This window comes from Aphelocoma coerulescens (genome assembly GCF_041296385.1).
Source record: "Aphelocoma coerulescens isolate FSJ_1873_10779 chromosome W unlocalized genomic scaffold, UR_Acoe_1.0 ChrW_unloc_scaf_3, whole genome shotgun sequence".
Classification (NCBI taxonomy): Eukaryota; Metazoa; Chordata; class Aves; order Passeriformes; family Corvidae; genus Aphelocoma; species Aphelocoma coerulescens.
In genome coordinates this window covers 1983255-2008875 of record NW_027184082.1, presented here as the reverse complement: position 1 = coordinate 2008875, position 25621 = coordinate 1983255, and the positions used below count along the sequence as shown (strand labels likewise).

Here is a 25621-nt window from a genome sequence, read left to right as displayed (position 1 = left end):
AGTTTCAGCACAGTGTAATCATTGTGTTTATTCCAGCCAAACTTTGCTTTGTCTTACAGCATTGACTTGGTAACGCTGCTTCAAAAGCCCAAAAAGCCTGTGACCTTTACCCAAGAGACAGAAGGCAACTCATTTGAGGCTCCCCAGCAACAGACCTTTGGCCAAGCCCTAGTCTTCACAAATTCTCAGCACAGCACCCAGATGGCATCAGGAACTGGCAGCTCCAGTGCTGTAAACTCTTATCCTCCTCAAAGTCTGGTAAAAATATCTTATGCTTTCTAAATATTCCAAATGAGTAAATATTTCAGGTTAAGTAACTTTTCCAGTACTGGTCATTTAATGAGATGGTTTGGTATTTATAAAATTCAGGTTGCAAATGTTGAAGGAATTCTTAATTTCATTCCTTCCATTCACACACACACAAAATAAAGTTTACCTTTTTTTTCTGGTTTTGCTAAGTAGTTGTTTCTCAGTTCACATGAAGTACTTGTATTAATTTTTGAGTAGAGAGCAGATGCATTTACTGCATGCTGATTTAGGATGAAATCACTTGTTTCTAGTGAAGAGTTCTCTGCCAGAAAACTTTGATGTGTTATTTGCAAACACATCTCTGACTGCTTTTTGTGGAAACCTGATTATTTCTGAGTCAATTGTGAGGGCTTGAAACTGGGCACTTGAACTGATTTTCCCAGAATAAATGTAACTATTAGTAAATGCATGCTATTTTAAGATGCATGGATTAAAGTAAATCAGTATTGTCGTAGTCAGTGATGAAGTTATATCAGTGATAACCAGAGAGGGTCTGGTCATATGCTCCAACTGCTGATTTTTTTATTGGTCATAAACTAAAACACAAGAAGTGATGCCTCAACACGAAGAACTTCTTTACATTGAGGGTGGCAAAGCACTAGAACAGCTGCCCAGGGAGGGTGTAGTCTCCCTCTCTGGAGATGTTCAAAACCCACCTGGACATGCTTCTGTGTCACCTGCTCTGGGTCACCCTGCCTTGGCAGGGAGTTGGACTGGATGATCTCCAGAGGTCCCTTCCAACCCTAACAATTCTGTGATTTATTAGTAATTTCGAACTGAAGAGGTTTTGGTTGCTGCCAAATAGCAGCTGTAGGCATTGACCCTATGGTTATGGTTATGTTCAAATTATTTATTAAATACTCAACTCCACTCTTTCCCCCCTTTTTTTTTTTGTCTCTTGGTAGTCTGCAGTCCTTTGTTCTGGCTTTGAAGAACGTGGGTCTCCTAAATTGACAAACTCTACTGGATCCCAAATCTTGGACCAATTGAAATCTCCAGGTTTGGGTCAGTTTACCTCTCAACAAAACAATAATAGTGCTACTACCACTACCACATCATCCTGGGATCTAAAACTGCCCATTACCCAGGCCTCAGTCCTTAGTCAGTTTGGTAAGTGCTTTGACATAGCTTTCTCTCTCTGTTAGCCTATAAGATTTCTTAATGCCAACAGCAATTTAAAATGGCCTTAAATGAAAAGCTTTTTAAAAAAAACATAATCCTAATAATATAATTGGTTACAGCATTGTGTTACACTTAGTTGCTGGTAATAGACAGTATATCACAAACTAAGTTTTGAGAGGCTTAAGTCTATCTATAAATGTCATTGAATCTTTAGAGGTTGTTGAGCCTTCATGTAATGACATCTTTGATTTAATGTGCTTAAATATTTAAGTGGAATTTTGATGTGACTTTGTGTGGTAGTTTAACCCCAGCCAGCAACCAAGCCCCGTGCAGCTGCTCACTCCCTCTCCCACCAGTGGGATCTGGGAGACAATCGGAAGGGTAAAAGTGAGAAAACTTGTGGGTTGAGATAAAGACAGTTTAATAGGGAAAGCAAAAGCCACACACTCAAGCAAAGCAAACTAAGGAATTCATTCACTGCTTCCCATGGGCAGGCAGGTGTTCAACCATCTCCAAGAAATCAGGGCTCTGTCATGTGTAATGGTGACTTGTGAAGACAAACACCATCACTCCAAACATCCTCCCCTTTCTCCTTCTTCCCCATCTTATATACTGAGCATGATGCCATTTGGTCTGGAATATCCCTTTGGTCAGTTGGGATCACCTGGCTGGGTTGTGTCTCCTCCTAACCTCCCATGCACCCCCAGCCCCCTCCCCAGTGTGGCTGTACAAGGAGCAGAAAAGGCCTTGACTCTATGCAAGCCCTGCTCAGCAATAACAAAAACATCTCTTTATTATCAACCCTGTGTTCAGCACAAATCCAAAGCACAGCCCCATACCAGCCACTGGGAAGAAAATTACCCCAGCCAAAACCAGTACACTTTGTTTCTCAACAAATTCTGGAAAATACCTATTTTTAGTATGCCTATGCTGCTTCTAGGTTGTACCATATTTTTTCGTTTTCCCCAATTTTTTCTCTTCTATTCATTGCATGAATTTTGAATGAGTAATACATAATTTCTTCATAATGTGCATCACATCTCAGCATTCTTTCCCTAGTGTGAAGTCTATGTGTGCTGAAAATGATGCAGGTTACACATTTTGTCTATTCATAATTGTATGGATTTTTCATTTAATTGAGTAAAATTAGTAGAAACAGTGAAAATGACACCAACTTGGTTTTACAGTGTAGTTCCTAGCAGTATTCTCACTGTGAAGAGTGATAGCTCTTGTATCTCTCTCATGTGTATGAGTGTATGTTTCCAGAAAGATAAGCAGCCAATTTGGTAGCAGTTATAGTCTTTGACATGCAGAAATTCTAAAAAAATGTTTATGTACATTTTGAGTTGCTTTTTAATACACTTCAACTGGATAAAAAAACCTTCACACTGCAAATTCTGTGGATCTCTTACAGTTGTTGACCAGTGCTCTGAGATACTTTCAGTGTCTGAAAATATGAAAGGGGAAGTCTTGGGAAAAAACCTGTCAGCATCCAGTGTCTCTTGGCTTTCAGCCATATTGAGATGGTAGATGACTTCCTATTTCTGTTGAAAATCTTTTCTTTTGTAGGGGCAGGGGAATCCTAACTCATAATACCACTAAGTTGCAACTCTAGACCCCTTGGAAGTAATCACATTTTATCGGCACAGTTAATTGCAGTAAAACTTGCAGTGTTTGACTAAAATAATCCATAACAGTTTTTGAGGCCTAATGTGTGATAATGTTACGTGACTGTATGAATAGGTTTGGGTTTATATTTTTTAAGAAAGCCAAGGCAAGCAGCTCTGGTGCAGGTGCATTTTGCAGCAGAGCAGGGGATCTATGGGAAGACATTGGTGATGGTGTCCTGAGCTGGGGAAACCCCAGGAGAGCACTGAGACCCATCAGGAGCCAGCAGCTTGCACAAGAGTGGCTGATGAGGCATGGGCAGGGCCAGAAGTAATGGTGGCCCACCCCCTGTGGCACTTAAGACAGGATGTGGTTTGACAGGTTGTTCGGGAAGCCTTGCCAGCTCAATCAGGGAGCAATGGTAGCCACCTGGCAGACAGCCACAGCCGACCTCTCTAAGTTCTGCACCCACCATGACTGAAACAGCTGCCTAGACAGAGCTCTGGTGGGAGCGTGCTGCCATCCAGGTGTCAGGGTGCAGGGTGTGCCTTGCTCTTATGCCAGTATTGGACAGCAGTAGTGAGCACACCTGTGGGAGGTGTGCCCAAGTAGATAAATTCCTCTGCTTAGTGACAGAACTCTGGGAGGAGGTGAGTAGATCGAGGAGTATCAGGGAGTGCAAGAGAGAGACTACCAGAACCAAACCCTACCTTTCCTGGGACAGGCCCACCAGTCAGACAAGGCACATGACAGGGAAGATCTCCTATCTTCTTTCTGCTTGGCTTAACATGGTGACCTAAACAATAGGGGGTAATGGTGACTAGTTCCTACCCAATGCAGCAGGCACATCTCATCTGTGACTACCCCACCTCCCCAGGTGCCCTGGCATAATAGGTACAAGGCTCTGCAAGTGGAACTTAACAATGATGAGGACAATAGTACATCTAGCATGGAGGTGTTGCCAAGGTTAAATCAGCCTATGCCCTGTGTCAAAACTGCTTCCATAAAGAAAAAAAGACAGGTCATTGTCATAGGACACTCCCTTCTGAAGGGAACAGAAGGCTTCACATGCAGACCAGACCCACTTCTTTAAGAAGTCTGCTGCCTCCCTGAGGCCCAGGTAAAAGATGTAGTGAGAAAGCTTTCTATGCTGGTACAACACTCAGATTATTGATTTTTCAGGTAGGCAGTGATGAAGTTGCAACAAGAAGTCTGAGGGCAATCAAGAGAAACTTCAGGGTCTTGAGGCAACTGGTTAAGGGATCAGGAGCACAAGAAGTGTTCTCTGTCCTTCCAGTTGCAGGGAATGATGAGGGAAGAAACAGGAAGAGCCAGCAGATCAATACCTGGCTCCGAGCCTGATGTCACCAGCAGTATTTTGTTTCGTTGTGATCATGGGTCGGTTTACACAAATCAGGCCTGCGGGCAACAGACAGGGTCCACCTGTCTCAAAAAAGGAAAAGGATCTTTGCACAGGAGTTAGCAGGTCTCATCGAGAGAGCTTTAAACTAGATTTGAAGGGGGAAGAGGATAAACCCAGGCTTGCTAGAGAGAAGCCTTTGGGGAGCACACCAGTGTTTGAGGGACACTGTGCCAGTGAGGTCCTTTGGTCTGCCATCTCAGTGGAGGTAGGGGATGGAGATCCATGAGGCAGCAATGACACGAGGGTTATTGATGTGTTAGAAATCCCAGAAGTGCCTGAGAATGGTCACACAGGATTTGGGGCTTCTCCCCCCCCCCAAAAGGCATCAGGATCAATAGCCCAAATGAAGTGCATCTACACCAACACACACAGCATGGACAACAGGAGGAGCTGGAAGCCATGGTGCAGCAGGAAAATTATGACATAGCTGCCATCATAGAAACATGGTGGGATGATTCACACAACTGGAAAGCTGCAGTGGATGGCTATAAACTCTTCAGAAGGGACAGGCAAGGAAGGAGAGGCAGTGGGGTAGCCCTATATGTTAGGGAGTGTCTTGATTGCCTGGAGCTTAATGATGGTGACAATACAGCTGAGGGTTCATGGGGAGGAATCCAAGGGAAGGCCAACAGGGCAGATATCCAGGTGTGAGTCTGTTATAGACCACCCAACCAGGATGAAGAGGCAGATGACATATTCTATAAGCATCTGGGAGAAGACTCACGATTGCTAGTCCTTGTTCTTGTCCAGGATGTCAACTTACCAGATGTGTACTGGAAATACAACACAGCAGAGAGGAAACAGTCTAGGAGGTTCCTGGAGTGTGTGGAAGAGAACTTCCTGACATAGCTGCTGAGCCAACCAGGGGAGGTGCTCTGCTGGACCTGCTGTTTGTGAACAGAGAATGACTGGTGGGTGATGTGGTCAGAGGCTGTCTTGGGCACAGTGATCACAAAATGATAGAGTTTCGGATTCTTGGAGAAGTGAGGATGAGGGTCAGCAGAACTGCTATGTTGGACTTCCAGAGGGCGGACTTTGGCCTGTTTAGGAGACTGGTTGATGGAGTCCCTTGGGAGGCAGTCCTGAAGGGCAAAGGAGTCCAGGAAGGTTGGACATTCTTCAAGAAGGAAATTCCAAAGGGGCAGGCAGTCTTCATGTGCCAGAAGACGAGCTGATGGAGAAGAAGACCAGCCTGGTTGAGCAGACACCTTTGGCTGGAACTTTGGGGGGAAAAAAAGTCTATCACCCTTGGAAGAAGGGGCAGGCAACTTGCAAAGACTACAAGGATGTTGGGAAAAAATTAGAAGGGACAAAGCCCAGCTAGAACTTAATCTGGCTACTGCCATATAAGACAAAAATGTTTCTATATCAGCAGCAAAAGGAGGGACAAGGAGAATATCCTTAATTAAGTGCAGGGGAAAACAGGGAAAACATAGTGACAAAGGATGAGGAAAAGGCTGAGGTACTCAATGCCTTCTTTGCTTCAGTCTTTTATAACAAGACTGGTTTGTTCTCTGTGTGCCCAGCCCCCTGAGCTGGAAGATGGAGACAGGGAGCAGAATGAAGCCCCCACAATCCAAGGGGAAATGGTCAATGATCTGCTACACCACTTAGATGCAAGTCCTTGGAGCTGGATGGACTCCACCCAAGGGTACTGAGGGAGCTGACAGAAGTGTTTACCAAGCCGCTTTCAATCATTTATGACCAGTTGTAGCAGGTTCAGTTTGTAAATGGGCGGAAACACCAATTAGAGTGTAGTGGTTTGGTCCAAAATACTCATTACTTACTTATTTACCTTCTGTGAGATAAGAATTAGGAGAAAGCAAAGCAGGCACAAAACTAAAAGAATATAAAGAAGTTTATTAACAGACCTAAAAGGAAGAAAAAAGAAAAAAAAAAAATCAGACCACACCTTCAGAACACTTCTCCCCCCACCTTTCTCCCTTCTCCCACTGACAATGGAAAAAGACAACCCTTAAGATTTTCAGTCTGTTTACCACTTCCATAATAACCTTGTTCAGTTCACTTAGGGAGAGGAGTCTCTCTAATGCTATGGAGACATCTCCACAAGTTCTCTCATGGCTTCAGTATCACAATGAGACAGCCACCCGTGTTGGTTCTCTGCTCGCATGCGAGTCCCTTCCCCCGACTTACAGCTTTCCCACAACTGCTTTTGAGGGTCCAATCTTGAGCTACTGGGGTACAATTTTAAGGTTGAGCTGTTCAGAAACAAAGGTTCTCTTCACCCATCTCTGGGAGCATCTTCATCTCTAGAAATAGAGGCCCTCCCCCTTCCCTGGGAGCAAAGGGTCCTCCTCATCTTCATCTCTCTCTTGGAGCATCTCTAGGAACAGAGGTCTTTCTCCTTCTGATTTGGAGCAAGAGTCCTCATCACTTCCATCTCTCCCTGTTCAAACTTCTCATTAAATTACAGCTGCTTCAGCATTTGCTTATTTCGGCACAGGTGCTTTTGCTCACAAGTACAGTTTGAACACTCCACCCCCCATGCTTTCATGAAATTACAACGGGTACTCTGATATATCATAGTCTATCACCACCATCGCTTTACAACAGAATTTCAGCTTCTAAGCATCTCCTCTTTCTCCTCCCTCAGGTTTTCAGCTCTTCTTTCTTTACTTAATGTCTGCAGGCTTCATCTGTTCTGGAGGAAACTTACAGCACTAAAAGGGTTAATCTCACCCAGGCCTTGCAGCTGGAATTCGATTATCGCTGTTGGTCACATGATCTTTTCTGGGCAGCAGCAGCTTCAGCTGAATCTGCACTGGAAGGGGGGGCGTATAGAGCTGGGCCTTGCCATCTGCACATAACAGGGTTGTGGGGGGTCGCAGGGGGAACAGGGCCACACGGCCCCAGGATGGCTGTGTCCTGGCCTGGCCCGGCACGCTGGGCCCCATACGGGCCCAGCCCAGTTACCTATCCCAAGGCCGGAAGCAAGAGTGAGCTTTCCTGGGGTTTGTCCATTCTTAAATGTGGACCACAGAGGCAGTTAAAATTTTTAAGTGGCTTAAAAACTTGTCAGTATTCAAACTAGCCAGTTGATAGGTTCAGTCAGGTCATAGAGGAAGCTGTAAGTACCTCTTTGCAAGAAAATCACTTCCGGAGCTATGCTAACCCATTGACACCAGTCCTGGCTAATCAGGGAGGTCCCAAAAGACTGGAGTTTAGCAAATGTGATGTCCATCCACAAGAAGGGTTGGAAGTAGGATCTGGGGAACTACAGGCCTGTCAGCCTGACCTCAGTGCCAGGGAAGGTTATGGAACAGATTATCTTGAATGCCATCATGTGGCACCTACAGAACAACCAGGGGATCAGGCCCAGTCAGCATGAGGTTTTGAAGGCCAGTCCTGCTTCACCAACCTGATCTCCTATGACAAGACCCCCTGCCTAGTGGATGAGGCAAAGGCTGTGGGTGTTGTCTGCCTGGAGTTTAGTAAAGCCTTTGACACTGTCTCCCACAACATTCTCCTGGAGACACTGGCTGTTCATGGCTTGAATGGGTATACTGTTGGCTGGGTCCATAAATTTGCAGAAAACACCAAGTTGGGTGGGAGTGTTGATCTTCTGGAGGGTAGGAAGGTTCTGCAGAGGGTTTTAGACAGGCTGGATTAATGGGCTGAGGCCAAATGTATGAGGTTCAACAAGGCCAAGTGCTGGGTCCTGCACTTGGGTCACACCAACCCTCTGCAGTGCTACAGGCTGGGGCAGAGTGGCTGGAAAGTGGCCCAGCAGAAAAGGACCTGGGGGTGCTGGTCAACAGCCAGCTGAACATGAGTGTTCTGGTTTGGCCAAATTTAGAAATATATCCTCTGAGGGAAGGCAGAACCACCCCTCCCCCACCAGGTTCGGGAAAAATAAATTTTCCTCAAAGGAAAGTGAAGGAGATAAAACTATTTATTTAACAAACACACGGGAAAAGGAAAATAATGCTAAATAATAAAATCTTTGGCTGTAGAGGAAAAACCTGGGAAAGTTTTAGAGTCCTCCCTTTGGTCTCCTCGGAGCTGGGGCATAACCCAGGGCCAGGCCCTCTGTGCCTGGTGGAAAGTCCTCCTGATGTGCTCTGGTGTTGAAGCAGTCCAGCAGAAAAGGGAGGAAATCCAAAATTCCAGGGAAGGAAAAAAAAATTCAACTCTCAGTCTCTCTCCGGAGAAAAAGAAGCTAAACAACTGGCCAAAAGCTGACTGGGAAGCAGCAAGCCAGGTGCTTCTTCGCTTCCCTGCCGCAGCTGGAATAAAAAAGTCCCTATCTCTATGTGACCTTGAACAAGCTGCAAACTGCTTTGAGAAAGTTTTGCTCAGTTTTCCTTCCCCCTCTCAGGCTCAGTTTAAAGGCATAGAAAGGCATAGAAAGGCACAAGAATTAATCTCTGGGCATAGGGCAGCGATATGGGATACACATCACAAAGTCACCCCAAGACATTCCACCCCTTATCCCATATTGTTGGCTTAATGCCCAAACTAAGATATTCTAATTCTACACACACACATTAATACATATATATATACACACAGCTATGTACGAACAGTGACAGTGACACTCAGCAAGCAGTGGTATACAGGCATTGTACATTGTAGGTGGTTTTCACACAACAATCAGATCTCCCTGTGGTACACAAGGTGTTGTTCCATCTTTCTGCATTACCCACCATGTGCAACCAGGTCCCTGAGCAAAGACAACCCCACGGATGGGTTTGTCTGTACTCGAGGCAGAATTTATCCACACAGTCTTTCCTAACAGACCTCTGACCTGCACTACTGGGACCTTATCTCCATCTATTGTATGCAGGGATTCAGATTGTGCTGGACCAGCTCTACTTGTGGAACCTTGGGTGTTAACTAACCAGATGGCCTTTGCTAGATGCTGTTCCAAATTTTTGAAAGTTCCCCCGCCTAGTGCCTTCAAAGTGTTTTTCAACAATCCATTGCACCGTTCCACTATGCCTGCAGCTGGTGCATGGTAAGGGATGTGGTACACACACTCAATGCCATGTTCTCTAGCCCAGGTATTAATAGGGCAATTCTTAAAATGAGTCCCATTGTCAGATTCAATTCTCTCAGGGGTACCATGCCTCCAAAGGACTTGCTTTTCAAGGCCCAGGATGGTATTCTGGGCTGTAGCGTGAGGCACAGGGTAGGTCTCCAGCCATCCTGTGGTGGCTTCTACCATTGTGAGCACATAGCGCTTGCCTTGGCGGGTTTGAGGCAGTGTGATGTAATGAATCTGCCAGGCCTCCCCATACTTGTATTTGGACCATTGCCCACCATACCACAGGGGCTTCACCCGCTTGGCCTGCTGGATTGCAGCGCATGTCTCACAATCATGGATCACCTGGGAGATACTGTCCATGGTTAGATCCAACCCTCGGTCTCGTGCCCACTTATAGGTGGCATCTCTGCCTTGATGACCTGAGGCATCATGGGCCCATCGAGCTAGGAACAACTCTCCCTTGTGTTTCCAGTCCAAGTCTACCTGTGACACTTCTATCTTTGCAGCCTGATCTACCTGTTTGTTGTTTTGGTGTTCTTCATTAGCCCTACTCTTGGGGACATGGGCATCTACATGGTGGACTTTCACTACTAGCTTTCTTACTTGGGCAGCGATGCCTTTCCACTCTTCAGCAGCCCAGATTGGTTTTCCCCTACGCTGCCAATTAGCTTTTTCCCACTTTTCCAGCCATCCCCACAGAGCATTGGCTACCATCCATGAATCAGTGTAGAGGTAGAGCTTTGGCCACTTCTCTCTTTCAGCAATGCCCAGGGCTAGTTGAACAGCTTTGAGTTCAGCGAGTTGGCTTGATCCACCTTCCCCTTCAGTAGCTTCTGCAACCCGTCGTGTGGGACTCCATACGGCTGCTTTCCACTTTCGTTTCATCCCTACGATGCGACAAGAACCGTCGGTGAAAAGAGCGTAGAGTGTGTCTTCTGATGGCAGTTGGTTGTATGGTGGAGCTTCTTCAGCACGTGTCACTTGTTCTTGTTCCTCTTCATCAGTGAGACCAAAGTTTTCACCTTCAGGCCAGTTTGTGATTATTTCCAAAATCCCAGGGCGATTCAGTTTCCCGATACAGGTGCGCTGTGTGATGAGAGCAATCCATTTGCTCCATGTGGCATTGGTGGCATGGTGGGTAGAGGGAACCTTAGCTTTGAACATCCACCCCCAGCACCGGTAGTCGGGGTGCCAGGAGGACTTGTGCATCAATTCCAATTACCTCTGAGGTGGCTTGGATTCCTTCATAGGCTGCCAAGATTTCCTTCTCTGTGGGGGTGTAGTTGGCTTCAGACCCTCTGTAGCTTCGACTCCAAAATCCCAGTGGTCGACCTCGAGTCTCACCAGACACCTTCTGCCAAAGGCTCCAGGACAGGCCATGGCTCCCGGCTGCAGAGTAGAGCACGTTCTTCACTTTGGGTCCTGTCCTGACTGGGCCAAGGGCTACGGCATGAGCAATTTCCTGCTTGATTTGGGCAAAGGCTTGCTGCTGTTCAGGGCCCCAATGGAAGTCATTCTTCTTGCGGGTAACCAGGTAAAGAGGACTCACAATCTGGCTGTACTCAGGAATATGCATCCTCCAAAAGCCTGTGGCACCTAGGAAAGCTTGTGTTTCCTTCTTGTTGGTTGGTGGAGACATTGCTGTGATCTTATTGATGACCTCAGTGGGAATCTGACGCCGTCCATCTTGCCATTTCACTCCCAGGAACTGGATGTCTCGGGCAGGTCCCTTGACTTTGCTCTTCTTGATGGCGAAACCAGCTTCCAGGAGAATACGGATAACTTTCTCTCCTTTCTCAAACAATTCTGTTGCGGTGTTCCCACACACAATGATGTCATCAGTGTACTGCAAATGTTCTGGAGCCTCACCCTTTCCTTGTGCAGCCTGGATCAGTCCATGGGAGATGGTGGGACTGTGCTTCCACCCCTGGGGCAGTCGGTTCCAGGTGTACTGCACACCTCTCCATGTGAAAGCAAACTGGGGCCTGCACTCTGCTGCCAGAGGAATGGAGAAAAATGCATTTGCAATGTCAGTAGTGGCATACCACTTCGCTGCTTTGGACTCCAGCTCGTACTGTAGCTCCAACATGTCCGGCACAGCAGCGCTCAATGGTGGAGTCACTTCATTCAAGGCACGATAGTGCACAGTCAATCTCCATTCTCCTTCAGATTTGCACACAGGCCAAATGGGGCTATTGAAGGGTGAGTGGGTCTTGCAGCTGTGTGGCTTATCGCTGTTGGTCACCTGACCTCTGCCAGACAGAGGTGCCGCTTTGCTGAAATCTTGGCCGCAGTGGAGAGAGGGGGAGGATTCCGAGCCGCTCTGGCTACCCACAGCCCTGCTGGCGGGGGGGGGTCATCCTGGAGCTGTGGCCCGGCCCAGCCTGGCCCAAGCAGGGCCTGGGCTGGGCCCACTGGGCCCCGCTGCCACCTGTCCCAGCGCCGGAAACGAGAGAGAGCTTGGGGGGGAGTTTGTCTATTCTTAAGTGTGTATCACAGAGGCGGTCACAACTTTAAGTGGCTTAAAGAATTGTCCATATTCAAACTGGCCAGCTGATAGGTTCTATCAGGTCCCAGAGGAAACTGTAAGCACCCCTTAGCAAGGACATCCCTTCTGGGACTATACTTGCTAACCTATGACACATAGAAAGGCACAAGAATTAATTTCTGGGCATAGGGCAGTGATATGGGATACACATCACAACGTCACCCCAAGACATTGAGCCAGTGTGTGCCCAGGTGGCCAAAAAGGCCAATGGCATCCTGGCCTTTATCAGCAATAGTGTGGCCAGCAGGACCAGGACAGTGATCATTCCCCTGTACTGGGCACTGCTGAGTCCACACCTTGAATCCTGTGTTGAATTTTTGGCTCCTCACTGCAAGAAAGGTTTTGAGGTGCTGGAGTGTGTCCAGAGAAGGGCAGTGAAACTGATGAAGGGTCTGGAGTGCATGTCCTATGAGGAGCAGCTGAAGGAGCTGGAGGTGTTTAACCTGGAGAAAAGGAGGCTCAGGGAGGACCTTATTGCTCTCCACAGCTAACTGAAAGGAGGTTGTAGCAACATGTGGATCATTTTCTTCTCCCAGGTAACATGTGATGAGGAACACTTTAAGTTGTGCCAGGTAAAGTTTAGATTGGATATTAGGGAAAATTACTTCACGGACAGTGTTGTCAAGCTGCCCAGGGAAGTGGTGGAGTCACCATCCCTGGAGGTATTTTAAAAGCTGTGTAGATGTGGTGCTTAGGGACATGGTTTAGTGTTGGATTTGGTAGTGCTGGGTTAGTGGTAGGACTCAATCTTAGTGGTCTTTTCCAACCTAAACATTTCAATGATTCTAAATAATGCTTGCCCCTAGCTGTTTATTTAAAGTAGAGAATATCAAGTGTTAGCTTTATTATTACAGTGGTAATATTCAGTATGAAACTTGTGTGATGTCTGAAAGAGACTTGCACGCTCCAGAAAATCATAGCTGTCCAGTGTGTCAGGTCACCCAGATTGTTTCATAAAGGGTAGAAGCATGAAGAACAGAGTTCAATGCTTTAATTTTGATATTTGTTTTTCCCAACACTGACCAGACTTGAAATCCCAGCCTCAACCATCCCCAGTTCTAAGCCATCTGACCCAGCGACAGCAACAACAAATGCACACAGTCCCTGTTCCTCCTCCTGGGCTGGAGTCCTTCTCCTCCCAGGTAAAACTCCATGAGCCATCACCAGTAGACACCTCTACCGCTGTTAGCAAAATGTTACAGCTCCCCACTATATCCATGGATAACCAGGAAGTGACTGCCCACCAAACCCAGCAGAAGCAGATAAAACCACCAAAACGGAGGATAACTCCAGCATCCAAGGTGGGTAATTGAATTTGTCCTTAGTAAACATATAAGCATACAAAAGCTTGTATCAGCAATAGTATGGCCAGTAGGACCAGGGAAGTGATTGTCCCTCTGTACTTGGTACTGGTGAGGCCACACCTTGAATCCTGTGTCCAGTTCTGGGTCCCTCACAGCAAGAAGGATATTGAGGTTCTGGAGCGAGTCCAGAGAAGGGTAATGAACCTGGTAAAGGGGCTGGAGCACAAGTCCTATGAGGAGCAGCTGAGGGGGCTGGGGGGGCTTAGCCTGGAGAAAAGGAGGCTCGGGGGGACCTTCTCCCTCTCTCCAACTAACTGACAGGAGGATGGAGTCAGGCAGGCATTGGTCTCTTCTCCCAGGTAACAATTGACAAGACGAGAGGAAATGGCCTCAAGTTGCACCCAGGGAGGTTTAGATAGGATATTGGGAAAAATTTCTTTATGAAAAGGGTTGTCAAGCATTGGAACAGGCTGCCCAGGAAGGTGGTGGAGTCACCATCCTTGGAGGTATTTAAAAGACATGTAGATGTGGTGCTTAGAGACATGGTTTAGTGGTAGGACTTGATCTTAAGGGTCTTTTCCAACCTTAATGATTCTATATATAAGTTTCTAGGGAGAAGGAGAGCAAAGACCATGGTCTGTTTCTTGTTTGTAAAGCAGGAAATTCAAAGCTGAATAGTTTTTAGGTTCAAAATACAGTGATGTCTTTTCCGAGCACATATCTAATTGTTCTGTGTGGAAAATGACTGTTGCTACATGATTTTCAGATTGACTTAGTAGCCACAAGATGAATATTGGCTGAGGGGGATGATCATGGATGACACTTTGATATTGTAGAATAGTATGGCTTACTCTTTCAGCTCCAGATCAGGGCACAGAATCAATGAATTAATTTCAGGTTACAAGAATGTAGTTAATTTATGTAAAGTGGGGGGTTGTCACATCTAGTTAGCAGCAAAGGCTGAGGCAGTAACTGAAGAAGCCTGTAGTTAAGGGACAAGAGTGTCAGTTACATCTTTAATACAGATAGTGCATGCAAAGGAATTATGTTGGGTTTTTTCCTCCTTTAAGATTCCTGCCTCTGCAGTGGAGATGCCTGGATCAGCAGATGTGACAGGATTAAATGTTCAGTTTGGAGCTTTGGAGTTTGGATCAGAGCCTACGCTCACAGAATTTGGATCAACTTCAAGCAGTGAGAATACCACCCAGGCAACCAACAATAGCTTGTACTCAAAATCTGTCAAGTATGTGTGAGTTCCCTCCTGCATTCTTGCATGTCTTCTTTAAGGGGTCAAGTTTGTGCCAAAAACATCAAGGCACAATTGCCATGTAATGGGAGGGGGAAATATGATGACATGTAAGGTGAACGTGTGCCCAGGTGGTCAAGGATCTCAATGGCCTCCTGGCCTGTATTAGCAATAGTGTGGCCAGCAGGACCAGGGAAATGATTCTTCCCCTGTAATTGGCACTGGTGAGGTCACACTTCGAGTCCTGTGTCCAGTTCTGGGCCCCTCAATTCAGGAAGAACATTGAGGTGCTGGAGTGAGTACAGAGAAGGGCAACAGAGCTGGTGAAGGGTCTGGAGTGCATGTCCTATGAGGAGCAGCTGAGGGAGCTGGGGGTGTTTAGCCTGGAGAAGAGGGGGCCCAGGGGGGACCTTCTCACTCTCTACAACTCCCTGACAGGAAGATGGAGCCAGGTGGGGGTTGGTCTCTGCTCCCAGCGAACAAGGGACAGGACAAGAAGACACAGTCTTAAGCTGTGACAGGGGAGGTTCAGGTTGGACATTAGGAGGAATTTCTTCCCAGAAAGGGAATTCCAAGACATGGGAATGGGCTGCCCAGGATGGTGGTGGAATCACTGTCCCTGCAGATGTTTAAGGAAAGACTGGATGTGGCACTTAGTACCAAGGTCTGGTTGACAAGGTGGTATTTGGTTATAGGTTGGACTCAATGATCTCAGAGGTCTTTTTCAACCTAATTGATTCTGGGATTCTGTGTTTTCTGTGGATGACATCTTAAAGAAGAAATTTATTTTCTAATGAGAATCAAAATCTCCCTGGATAGGTCAGTGTGAAGCTGGAGATAACATGAATGTATATAACCTTATAATTAAGCTACCCTTTATAAAATTGCTATTTTGTGTTTAATTTTCCTGATTTTCAAATTTGTTTGAGGATTTGTTCCTCACAACACAATTTTTTTTCTGCTTTTTGGTCCAGGAGAGATGACCTTTGTACCATATATGTGTATTAGTAGATTGGCACCAGATTACAAATCTGATGCTTCTATGGGATGAGAAAAGAAGCCAGTCTTTCAGTATGCAGAACCTCTTACTGAAATGCTAAAATGGCCAATGATAAATGATGATAAATGCCAACATACTAGTAACCCATTTTTTCTTCCTTATTCATTAAAAAATTGGCTTCAGTACGAAGTTTCCCAAAGTTAAATCAGAAATACTATTAAAAATAAACTTTCACATTAATTTCTAGTTCTGTAAACTGAAAAAAAAAAGCTGTTTAGAAAGTAAAACAATCCTGCATGTTTTAAAGTATTTTTCCTCTTTTCATAGTTTTGTTAGACTGCTACTTTAATGACAGAATTCTGTTGTCAAAAGAGACTGGGTGTTTCTTATCATATACCAGACATTATGGATCTACTTGTTTAAAAAAGAGAGTTTATGTTCATTAATATATCCTTTGAGAAGGTGAAAATAACATGACCAAAAAGTGCTTGTGTGTAAACTCTTGTTTTGGTCGGGCCAGCAGGACGAAGATAAATGGTGCTTAGTGCAGCTGATGGTTTTGAAGCAGTGATTACTGGGGACCAAAGTAAAATTAGATCTTTTTTCTCATCATTAGATTTTCTAGTATAAATAATGTAGATTTGACTGCATGTTTCAGGTAGTTCTAGATAACTATATAGGAGCTGATATTTTCACAAAGGTATTTGAGATGTAGTTTGCCATGTTGATAAATAATTTTTACTTTTTCCAGTGATCCTTTGAATACCTCTCTGCCAATATCCAATACAGTACAGGAGTCCACCTACAAAACCTCTGCCATCAGCTCTTCCAGTCTGACCTGCTCATCCCAGAGCACTAGCCCAGTAACAACTTCCTCCTATGAGCAGACTTCTGTGCATAATAGAATAGTATACCAAAGCTCCATGGCTCCGTCTGAACCAACCCCTGTTGCAGTTACAGTGAGTGAAATTCAGAAATAAGACTTTGAAAAAGGGGAAATATTCTTATCGGTGTTAGACTTGTATTACCCAGATATGTTAATATTTTAACCAAGCCAAGTGGTATTTTTGATTCCCAAGTCCACTCTGTTGTTTTTTCTTTTCCTATTTTGTAGCCATTTCTTGTATTTGGGATATAAGAGCCTCTGCTTTTATGGGTTTTGACATCTTAAATTGCTGTTTGATGTTTATTCTTAGTAACACTTAACATTCTAGTTGAGTTTCCTTCCATGAAGCTTAGTTTTTAAAAAAGGAACTATCTCTGTATGTAAATATCAGTCATGGCATTTTGCCATAACTTGACCATTTCTATCCAAAGGTATATTATTTATTAAATTAATATGGCACCTAGAAAATGGACCCCAAACTGTTTGTGGCCCTTCCAGCATTACTCTTTTGTTGGATTTAAATAGCAGGTGGAAATTATTTAATCTTTTATTTTAAAAAGCATAAGGAGAGATCTAATCTAGGACAGAGAGTCTCAGGAGATATTCAAAAGCATCTACTCTATTTGTATATGGAATGTAGGGGTTTTTTTAAGAGAATTTATTTTATCAAATATTTAAGGAACTTGTGAGAGTTTGTAAGTTTATTTACTTCTGGCCTTTGTTATGTAATGGCTCAGTCACACTTGTCTTCTGCACTAGCTCGTATGTACTGGTGAGGATCAAGCATAGACTATCCACTTCTGTACTCCAGCGTTATCCAAAAAACAACTGGTGCCTCTCAAGTCTTATCTTTCAATGGAAAAAAATTGGCGTCTCTGTGTAACTTGGATAGTTAAAAATTGTGAGTTGCATTAGATCAAAAGCACAACCATTTCCTATATGTTAATGCAATTCTTTCTTTCATATCAGTGTGAACCTGAAGTTTATGTTATATACACTAGATGGGATGGTCTCCTGCTGATGGATGTATTATGGGCAGTGTATGGGATTCTGTATATTCAGGACACCTCACACTTGAGACAACTTTATTATGTGGTTTTGTTAAAGGCGATAAAAAAAGTTAATTTTCTGTCTTTTTGGTCTTTCAATTTAGTATGAATACAGAATTTTGCATGAAGCATGTTCTGTGTGTGGTTTGGTCTGAAAATGTAATGTTCCTATATGATAATTTATTAATCCATTTCTCTTTTGTTTACAGAACGGGCACAGCAGTGTTAGAACACAAGCAACTCTTGACAGTAAGTTTACAAAGCTTGGTTGTGCACAGGTCTTTCTGATCTTTCTTACTTGCTGTGTGCACAACTGTAGCAGTGATGTCTGGTTTAAGGTTTTTATATTGTTCTCACTGACTATTTTATCACTGAGTCTTTTGAGTTTATTTTGTATTTCCATAGGATATACTACTTGCTACTTGACTAAAACTGAAGTGTGAAAGCAGCTCTATTAAATCTACAAACCTAAGCAGTCTTAGAATTAAAAAAGCTGATTTGTTGCTGTTTTTTTCTTTTGAATTTATCTGCCAAAATTAGTATAAAATAAAAAATTATAAAATTAAAAATTAATATAAAATTTATTAGTAATTCTTCCAATTCTTAGTTGGGAAGCTGTGAATAGCATTTAGCTGTAATGACACAAAGTCACATTCTCTGAATGCGCCTCTCATTGGGTGTAGTGCTACTTGTGCCCTATTAGAAGCCCGTGGGGAATAAGGGTGACTAACATGCTCCCTCTGCCAGGTACCTTGCTCCCTTGCAGTGGAATAGGAATAACATAATACTGGCTCTGCTACAGGTGATACTGTTATCTTCATCTTGGCCAGGTTCTAATGTGGTATTTTACTTGTAGCACCCCTATCTCTCTGTTCCTGGAGTTAAAACAATTATATTAAATTCTAGTATTCAATCATCTGACCTTTATGTACTGCTCTGTGGAAATTTTCAAGGGCAGCAGTGTGAATTAACATCTTTTGGAATTCCAACACTTTAAGTCTGTCTTCCTCTTAAGCATCTCTTCAGGTAGGTCACTAATAGGGCAGACTTTGTTTTTTTTATACTTCTGAGTAGAAAGAAGTTGGGCATTCAAACCTATAAACAATGTTTTGTTAGTGCTAAGTTCAATTTAAATGAGCAGGAGGAGTATATATGCCCAAAGAGTTACCACTTGAAAGACTGTTATATATAAAAACAACTTTTCAAGTGGAAAAGTTTCTTACTCTTATGTATAGAATTAATGAACAATTTATGAAATTCACTACAGGACTTGGTTTTTTGCTATGGAAAACAGATCTGATAATTCCTGATATTTTTGTAATTATTCTGTAACAGCTTTATTAGTATCTTTTTCTGAGCCAGTTCCCCTTTGAGAACACTTTTGGTCTTTTCTGTATCTCAAGCACATAAACTGGAATCAGTCTTCTTCCATGTATCTATTTCATGAATCCCAACTATTATGTAATTCTCTCTTTTTAACATTTGAAAGTACTGACATTTTCCCTTCTGCATGTGCTGATAATATTCTTAGTTCATAGAATGGTTTGGGTTGGAAGGGATTTCAGTTCTAGTTCCAACCCCCTGCCATGGGCACGGACACTTTCCACTAGACCAGGTTGCTCCAAGCCCCATCCAACCTGGCCTTGAACACTTCCAGAGATAGGGCAGCCATAGCTGAATTTCTTCCTAATATCTAATCTAAACTTACCCTCCTTCAGTTTAAAGCCATTTCTCTTTGTCCTGTCACTACATGCCCTTGTGAAAAGTCCCTCTCCAGCTCTCTTGGAGCCCCTTTAGGTACTGGAAGGCTGCTACAAGGTCTCCCTGGAGCCTTCTCTTCTTCAGGGTGAAAAATCCCAACTGTCTCAGCCTGTCTTCACAGGAGAGGTGCTCCAGCCCTCTGATCATCATCTTGTCCCTACTCTGGACTCACTCCATCAGGTCCATCTCCTTCCGATGTTGGGGCCTCCAGAGCTGGACACAGTACTCCAGGTGGGGGTCTCACAAGAGCAGAGTAGAGATGTAGAATCCCCTCCCTTGACCAACTGGTCACACTTCTTTTGATGCAGCCCAGGATACACTTGGCTTTCTGGGCTGCAAGTGCACATTGCTAGTTTATATTAATGTTTTCATTCACCAAGACCCCCAAGTCCTTCTCCCCAGGGCTGCTCTCAATCCATTCTCCACCCACCTTGTATTTGTGCTTGGGATTTCCCTGACCCAGGTGCAGGACCTCGCACTTGATCTTGTTGAACTTCATGAGGTTTGCACAGGCCCACCTGTCAAGGTCCCTCTGGATGACATCCCTTCCTTCCAGTGTGTCAACTGCACCACACAGCTTGGTCTCACCAGGAAACTTACTGAGGGTGCACTCAATCCCCCTGTCCATGTCACCGACAAAGATGTTAAACAGTACCAGTCCCAATACCCAGCCCCTGAGGAACACCACTCGTCACAGGTCTCCACTTGGACATTGAGCCCTTGACTGCAACTCTTTGAGTGCAACCATCCAACCAATTCCTTATGCACTGTGTGGTGCACCCATCAAATCCATGTCTCTCCAGTTTAGAGGCAAGGATGTCGTGTGGGACAGTGTCAAATGCTTTGCACAAGTCCAGGTAGATGATGTCAGTTGCTCTTTTTCTCATCCACCACATTCCCCTTTTTCAGTCAGTGGGAACTTCACTGGACTGCCATGGCTTCTCAAATGTGATGGATAGTGGCTTAGCCACTTCCTCTGCCAGTTCCCTCCAGACCCACAGATGTATCTCTTTACATCCCATGGACTTCAGGTTCCTTAAATGGTCTTGAACCTGATCTTCTATAGAATTTCCTTCTCTGTTGTCAGTTACCCTCATGCTTCTTGCTAAGGCCAAGACTTCTTGATGTCTGTTTGTATAGCAATTCAGTGACCTGTCTTGGGTCATTTAGCAAGGAAAACAAACCAGTAACTTGAACAAACTGTTATGTGTACCTTCCAAGTGTATATGTGAATTTTGTTTTGTGACCATTCTAAGATTGTCTTTACATGCCTTGCAAGTTAGTGATGATCCACTGGCTAGTGGTCTCTGATGTGGTATGGAAGCATGGCCCAGCAGAAGGCAGGGTTCAATTCTCTCTTACTTTTTTGGTGAATGAGTGCCTCTAATTCTGCATATTATCTTCAGAGAACAGGAGATAAGTGGTGTACTAGTTTGAAAACAAACCAGTGGGAGGCACCAAGTCAGAATAACAATTTAATAGGGAAATTTAAAAAAATAAAGGCAGAAAACACTGCTTCAAACTGACAGAGTCAGGATACAACCTGACACCCTGTTAGTCAGGGTGGCAGTAGCAGTCCAATAAGATGGTGGCTGCAGTCCTCCTGAAGTGGTGGAAGTGGGTCTGTTGAAGCGGTGATCCTGTAGAAAGGGTCTGCTCTTCCTCGGAATGTCCAGTGGTGGCTATGTGTCTGGGTTTGAAAGACAGGTGTCTGCCAAGGAAAGCAGGAGTCTCCTTTGAAATGGAAAAATGTAACCCACTTCCCTCCAAATTATTATAATTTTGAAATTAAGGGGCTTTCAGGCAAAGATATGAGGAATAGGAATAACAGTTCTTTACTATTATATATATATATATATATATATATATATATATATATATATATATATAAAACAAGGCAAACAAACAACAAGATCTATGGCAGTAACAGCAAACAGAACCACAAACCCAGAGACAGCCTTCTCGGCTGTAAGGCACTTTCCCCTTTGGTGCAGTTCCAGTCACAGCCAGCAAGGGTGCTGGCGGCTCCCAGTGAGCAGGGTGGGTGCGATGGTTCCCCCATGGCTGCAGGGGACGCTCTGGAGCGAGCTCAGGGAGCACGCAGTAATGGTGGCTTTGGATCCCGGGAAGGGATGGAACAAAGGCTTCACAAACCCCCTGGGCAGCCGATCCCAGTGTTTGGCTGGACCCTCAGGAACAGCAGGCTGGAACAGCAGTGACAAGCAAAAATCCCAGGTGGCAGATGAAATGTATCAAACTACGGAACTGCAGTGGGAACCCCGGGAGGTCTCAGCAGGCAGGGCGTGTGGGGCTACAGAGCAGTGAAGGCTTGAAGCAACGGCGAGGGCAGGGCAGCCACAGCCCAGCTCCCAGCAGGGTAGGGAAAAGCAGGCTTGGAAATCCTAGGGTTTTTCCGGTAGAAGGAAGGCAGCTGAAAAAGCAGAAGCCTGCCGTGCTGACGAATTCCTTCCAGCCTCTCTCTCCGTCCAAACACCGAGAACTAACTGCCCACAAGCCCAGGTGAAAAAGAGTAGCCTGTTGGACCCCTCCCCTTGTGGCCAGGTCTTTTGTTTCTCCCAAGAACCCAGCAATTTGTCACCCTGGCAATATATGTGGGAAAAATTTCTCAAGAGAAAAAAGAAAACAGAAAGGGATCTCCCAAAACCTCAACATTATCCACCCTGAATTTTTCCCATATTAACATGTTACATCAAACTTAACCCTTTTAACCATATACATACATGCATCCCCCTAATTATATACATATATACATGAAGATACTGGTACAAGTACAGAGCCATGGGTAGTTCACCATAAAACAAGGTCTCCTTGAGGTATGCATCGGGTTTCTCCATCCTTTTGCATCACCCACCAGGTGCAACCTGGTCCCTGAGCGAAGACAACCCCACGGATGGGATTGTCTTTGCTCGAGGCAGAATTAACCCAAACAGTTTTTCCAAGCATACCTCTCGTGTGTCACTGGAACCTTATCCCCGTCTGTTGTTAGTAGGGGTTCGGATTGGGGAGGGCCTGCTTGGGTGGGGGAGCCTTGGGTGTTAACTAACCAGGTGACTCTTGCTAAATGCACCTCCCAGTTTTTGAAAGTCCCCCCACCCAGTGCCTTCAAGGTGGTTTTAAGCAGTACATTATACCGCTCAACCTTCCCAGCTGCTGGTGCATGGTAAAGGATTTGGTACACCCATTCAATGCCATGTTCTCTAGCCCAGGAGTTTAGAAGGCTTTTCTTGAAATGAGTTCCATTGTCAGACTCAATTCTCTCAGGGGTACCGTGCCTCCAAAGAACTTGCTTTTCAAGGCCCAGGATGGTGTTACAGGCAGTAGCATGAGGCACAGGGTAGGTCTCCAGCCATCCTGTGTTGGCTTCTACCATTGTGAGCACATAGCGCTTGCCTTGGCGTGTTTGAGGCAGTGTGATGTAATCAATCTGCCAGGCCTCCCCATACTTGTATTTGGACCATCGCCCACCGTACCACAGGGGCTTCACCTGTTTGGCCTGTTTGATTGCAGTGCATGTCTCACAATCATGGATCACCTGGGAGATACTGTCCATGGTTAGACCCACCCCTCGGTCCCGTGCCTACTTATAGGTGGCTTCTCTGCCCTAATGGCCTGAGGCATCATGGGCCCATCACGCTAAGAACAACTCTCCCTTATGTTGCCAATCCAAGTCTATCTGGGACACCTCTATTTTCGCAGCCTGATCTACCTGCTCATTGTTACGATGTTCTTCATTAGCCCGACTCTTGGGGACATGAGCATCTATGTAGCAGACTTTCACGGGTAGCTTCTCTACCCGAGTGGCAATGCCTTTCCACTCATCGGCAGCCCAAATTGGTTTTCCTCTATGCTACCAGTTTGCCTTCTTCCACCTTTCCAGCCCACCACACAGAGCATTGGCTACCATCCATGAATCAGTGTAGAGGTAGAGCTTTGGCCACTTCTCTCTTTCACCTCTGTCCAGAGCTAAGTGGACTGCTATGAGTTCAGCAAATTGGCTCTATCCATCTTCTCCTTCAGTAGCCTGTGCAACTTGTCGTGTGGTGCTCCATACAGCGGCTTTCCATTTCCGGCTAGTGCCTACAATTCAGCAGGAGCCATCAGTGAAGAGGGCATATTGTCTTTCACTCTCTGGTAGCTCGTTATATGGTGGGGCTTCTTTGGAATGTGTCACCGGCTCTTCTTCCTCTTCAGAAGATAACCCAAAAGTATCACCTTCCGGCCAATTAGTAATTATTTCCTAGATTCCAGGGCAACTTGGGTTTCCATTTCGGGCGAGCTGCGTGATGAGGGCGATCCATTTGCTCCAAGTAGCGTTGGCGGTGTGATGCGTGGAAGGAACCTTTCCCTTGGTCATCCACCCCAGCACCGGTAGTCGGGGTGCCAGGAGGAGTTGTGCCTCTGTGCCGATTACTTCTGAGGCAGCTTGGACTCCTTCATAAGCTGCCAAGATTTCTTTCTCTGTGGGAGTGTAGTTGGCTTCAGACCCTCTGTAGCTTCGGCTCCAGAATCCCAGTGGTGTTGGGGTCTTCTCCCCATGCCATGTAGCCCTGGGAGAGGGGCCCTGACGGGAGACACGGGGTTTCCCATGCCCCTGGTCAGCCTCGTTCCCATTGGTTGTTCTGTGTTTCCCTGCGTGGGCAAGGACCCTGAGTCCAGACTGTGAGAGTTCCTCGGCAGAGCCCCGGCCATGCGGCTGTGGAAATAAACATCTCTGAAACACCTACCAAGAATCTGTCCATATATATTTCCTTTCAACGGGACTCCTGACTTGATATATGTGTGTTACAGTAACCCCCACTGTAACACAGTGATCGACCCTGAGTCTCACCAGGCACCTTCTGCCAAAGGCTCCAGGACAGACCATTGCTCCTGGCTGCAGTGTAAAGCAGGGTCTTCAACTCTGGTCCTGTCCTGACTGGGCCAAGGGCAACCACATGAGCAATTTCCTGCTTGATCTGGGTGAAGGCTTGCAGCTGTTCAGGCCCCTGGTGGAAATCGTTCTTCTTGCAGGTAACCTGGTAGAAAGGGCTCACAATCTGGCTATACTCGGGAATGTGCATTTTCCAAAAACTTATGGCGCCTAGGAAAGCTTGTGTTTCCTTCTTGTTGGTTGGTGGAGACATTGCTGTGATCTTACTGATGACCTCAGTAGGAATGTGATGTCGTCCATCTTGCCACTTTACTCCCAGGAACTGGATCTCTCGGGCAGGTCCCTTGACTTTGCTCTTCTTGATGCCAAAGCCAGCATCCAGGAGAATCTGGATGATCTTCTCTCCTTACTCAAACACTTCTGTTGCAGTGTTCCCCCACACAATTATGTCATCAATGTACTGCAGATGTTCTGGAGCCTCACCCTTTTCCAGTGCTGCTTGGATCAGTCCATGGCAGATGGTGGGACTGTGCTTCCACCCCTGGGGCAGTCGGTTCCAGGTGTACTGCACGCCCCTCCAGGTGAAGGCAAACTGGGGCCTGCACTCTGCTGCCAGAGGAATGGAGAAAAATGCATTAGCAATGTCAGTAGTGGCATACCATTTCGCTGCTTTGGACTCCAGCTCGTTCTGGAGCTCCAACGTGTCCGGCACAGCAGCGCTCAATGGTGGAGTCACTTCATTCAAGGCACTATAGTCCACAGTCAATCTCCATTCCCTGTCAGACTTGCGCACAGGCCAGATGGGGCTGTTGAAGGGTGAGTGGGTCTTGCTGATCACCCCTTGGTTCTCCAGCTCACGGATCATCTTGTGGATGGGGATCACAGCATCTCGATTTGTCTGATACTGCCGGCGGTGCACTGTTGAGGTGGCAATTGGCACTCGTTGCTCTTCCACTTTCAGGAGCCCAACTGCAGAAGGATTCTCTGATAGTCCAGGCAAGGTGTTCAATTGCTTAATGCCCTCTGCCTCCACAACAGCAATCCCACATGCCCACCTGAGTCCTTTCCGGTCTTTGTAGTAGCCATTCCGGAGGAAGTCTATGCCCAGATTACACTGGGTCTCTGGGCCGGTCACAATCGGATGCTTTTGCCACTCCTTCCCAGTCAGGCTCACCTCAGCTTCCAACAGGGTCAACTGCTGTGATCCCCCGGTCACCCCAGCAATGGATACAGGTTCTGCCCCCACATGTCCTGATGGCATTAAAGTACACTGTGCCCTAGTATCAACCAATGCATCACATTTTTGTGGCTCTGATGTGCCAGGCCATCGAATCCACACCGTTCAGAAAACCTGGTTGTCCCGTGCCTCTTCCTGGCTAGAGGCAGGGCCCCTCTAGCCCTGGTTATTATTCTTTCCCTGGGTGTACATGCTCGAGGTACCTTCAAGGGGATCTGACATATCCTCC

The 25621-nt window shown here is 45.7% G+C and overlaps 1 protein-coding gene across 7 annotated transcripts in view; it reads left to right on the top strand.

Moving 5' to 3' along the window:
- LOC138102868 (ubiquitin-associated protein 2-like) overlaps positions 1-25621 on the top strand; it is a 295204-nt gene that overhangs the window by 157488 nt on the left and 112095 nt on the right. For 4 of the 7 annotated variants that reach the window (XM_069000633.1, XM_069000632.1, XM_069000630.1 and 1 more), the window contains exons 11-16: positions 60-258; positions 1215-1419; positions 13045-13319; positions 14393-14565; positions 16320-16527; positions 17713-17752. In XM_069000633.1, the coding sequence (XP_068856734.1) occupies positions 60-258; positions 1215-1419; positions 13045-13319; positions 14393-14565; positions 16320-16527; positions 17713-17752 (1100 nt within the window). Of the gene's footprint in view, positions 1-59; positions 259-1214; positions 1420-13044; positions 13320-14392; positions 14572-16319; positions 16528-17712; positions 17753-25621 lie in introns of all 7 variants that reach the window. The other 3 variants (XM_069000627.1, XM_069000629.1, XM_069000628.1) reach the window with 1 other exon arrangement.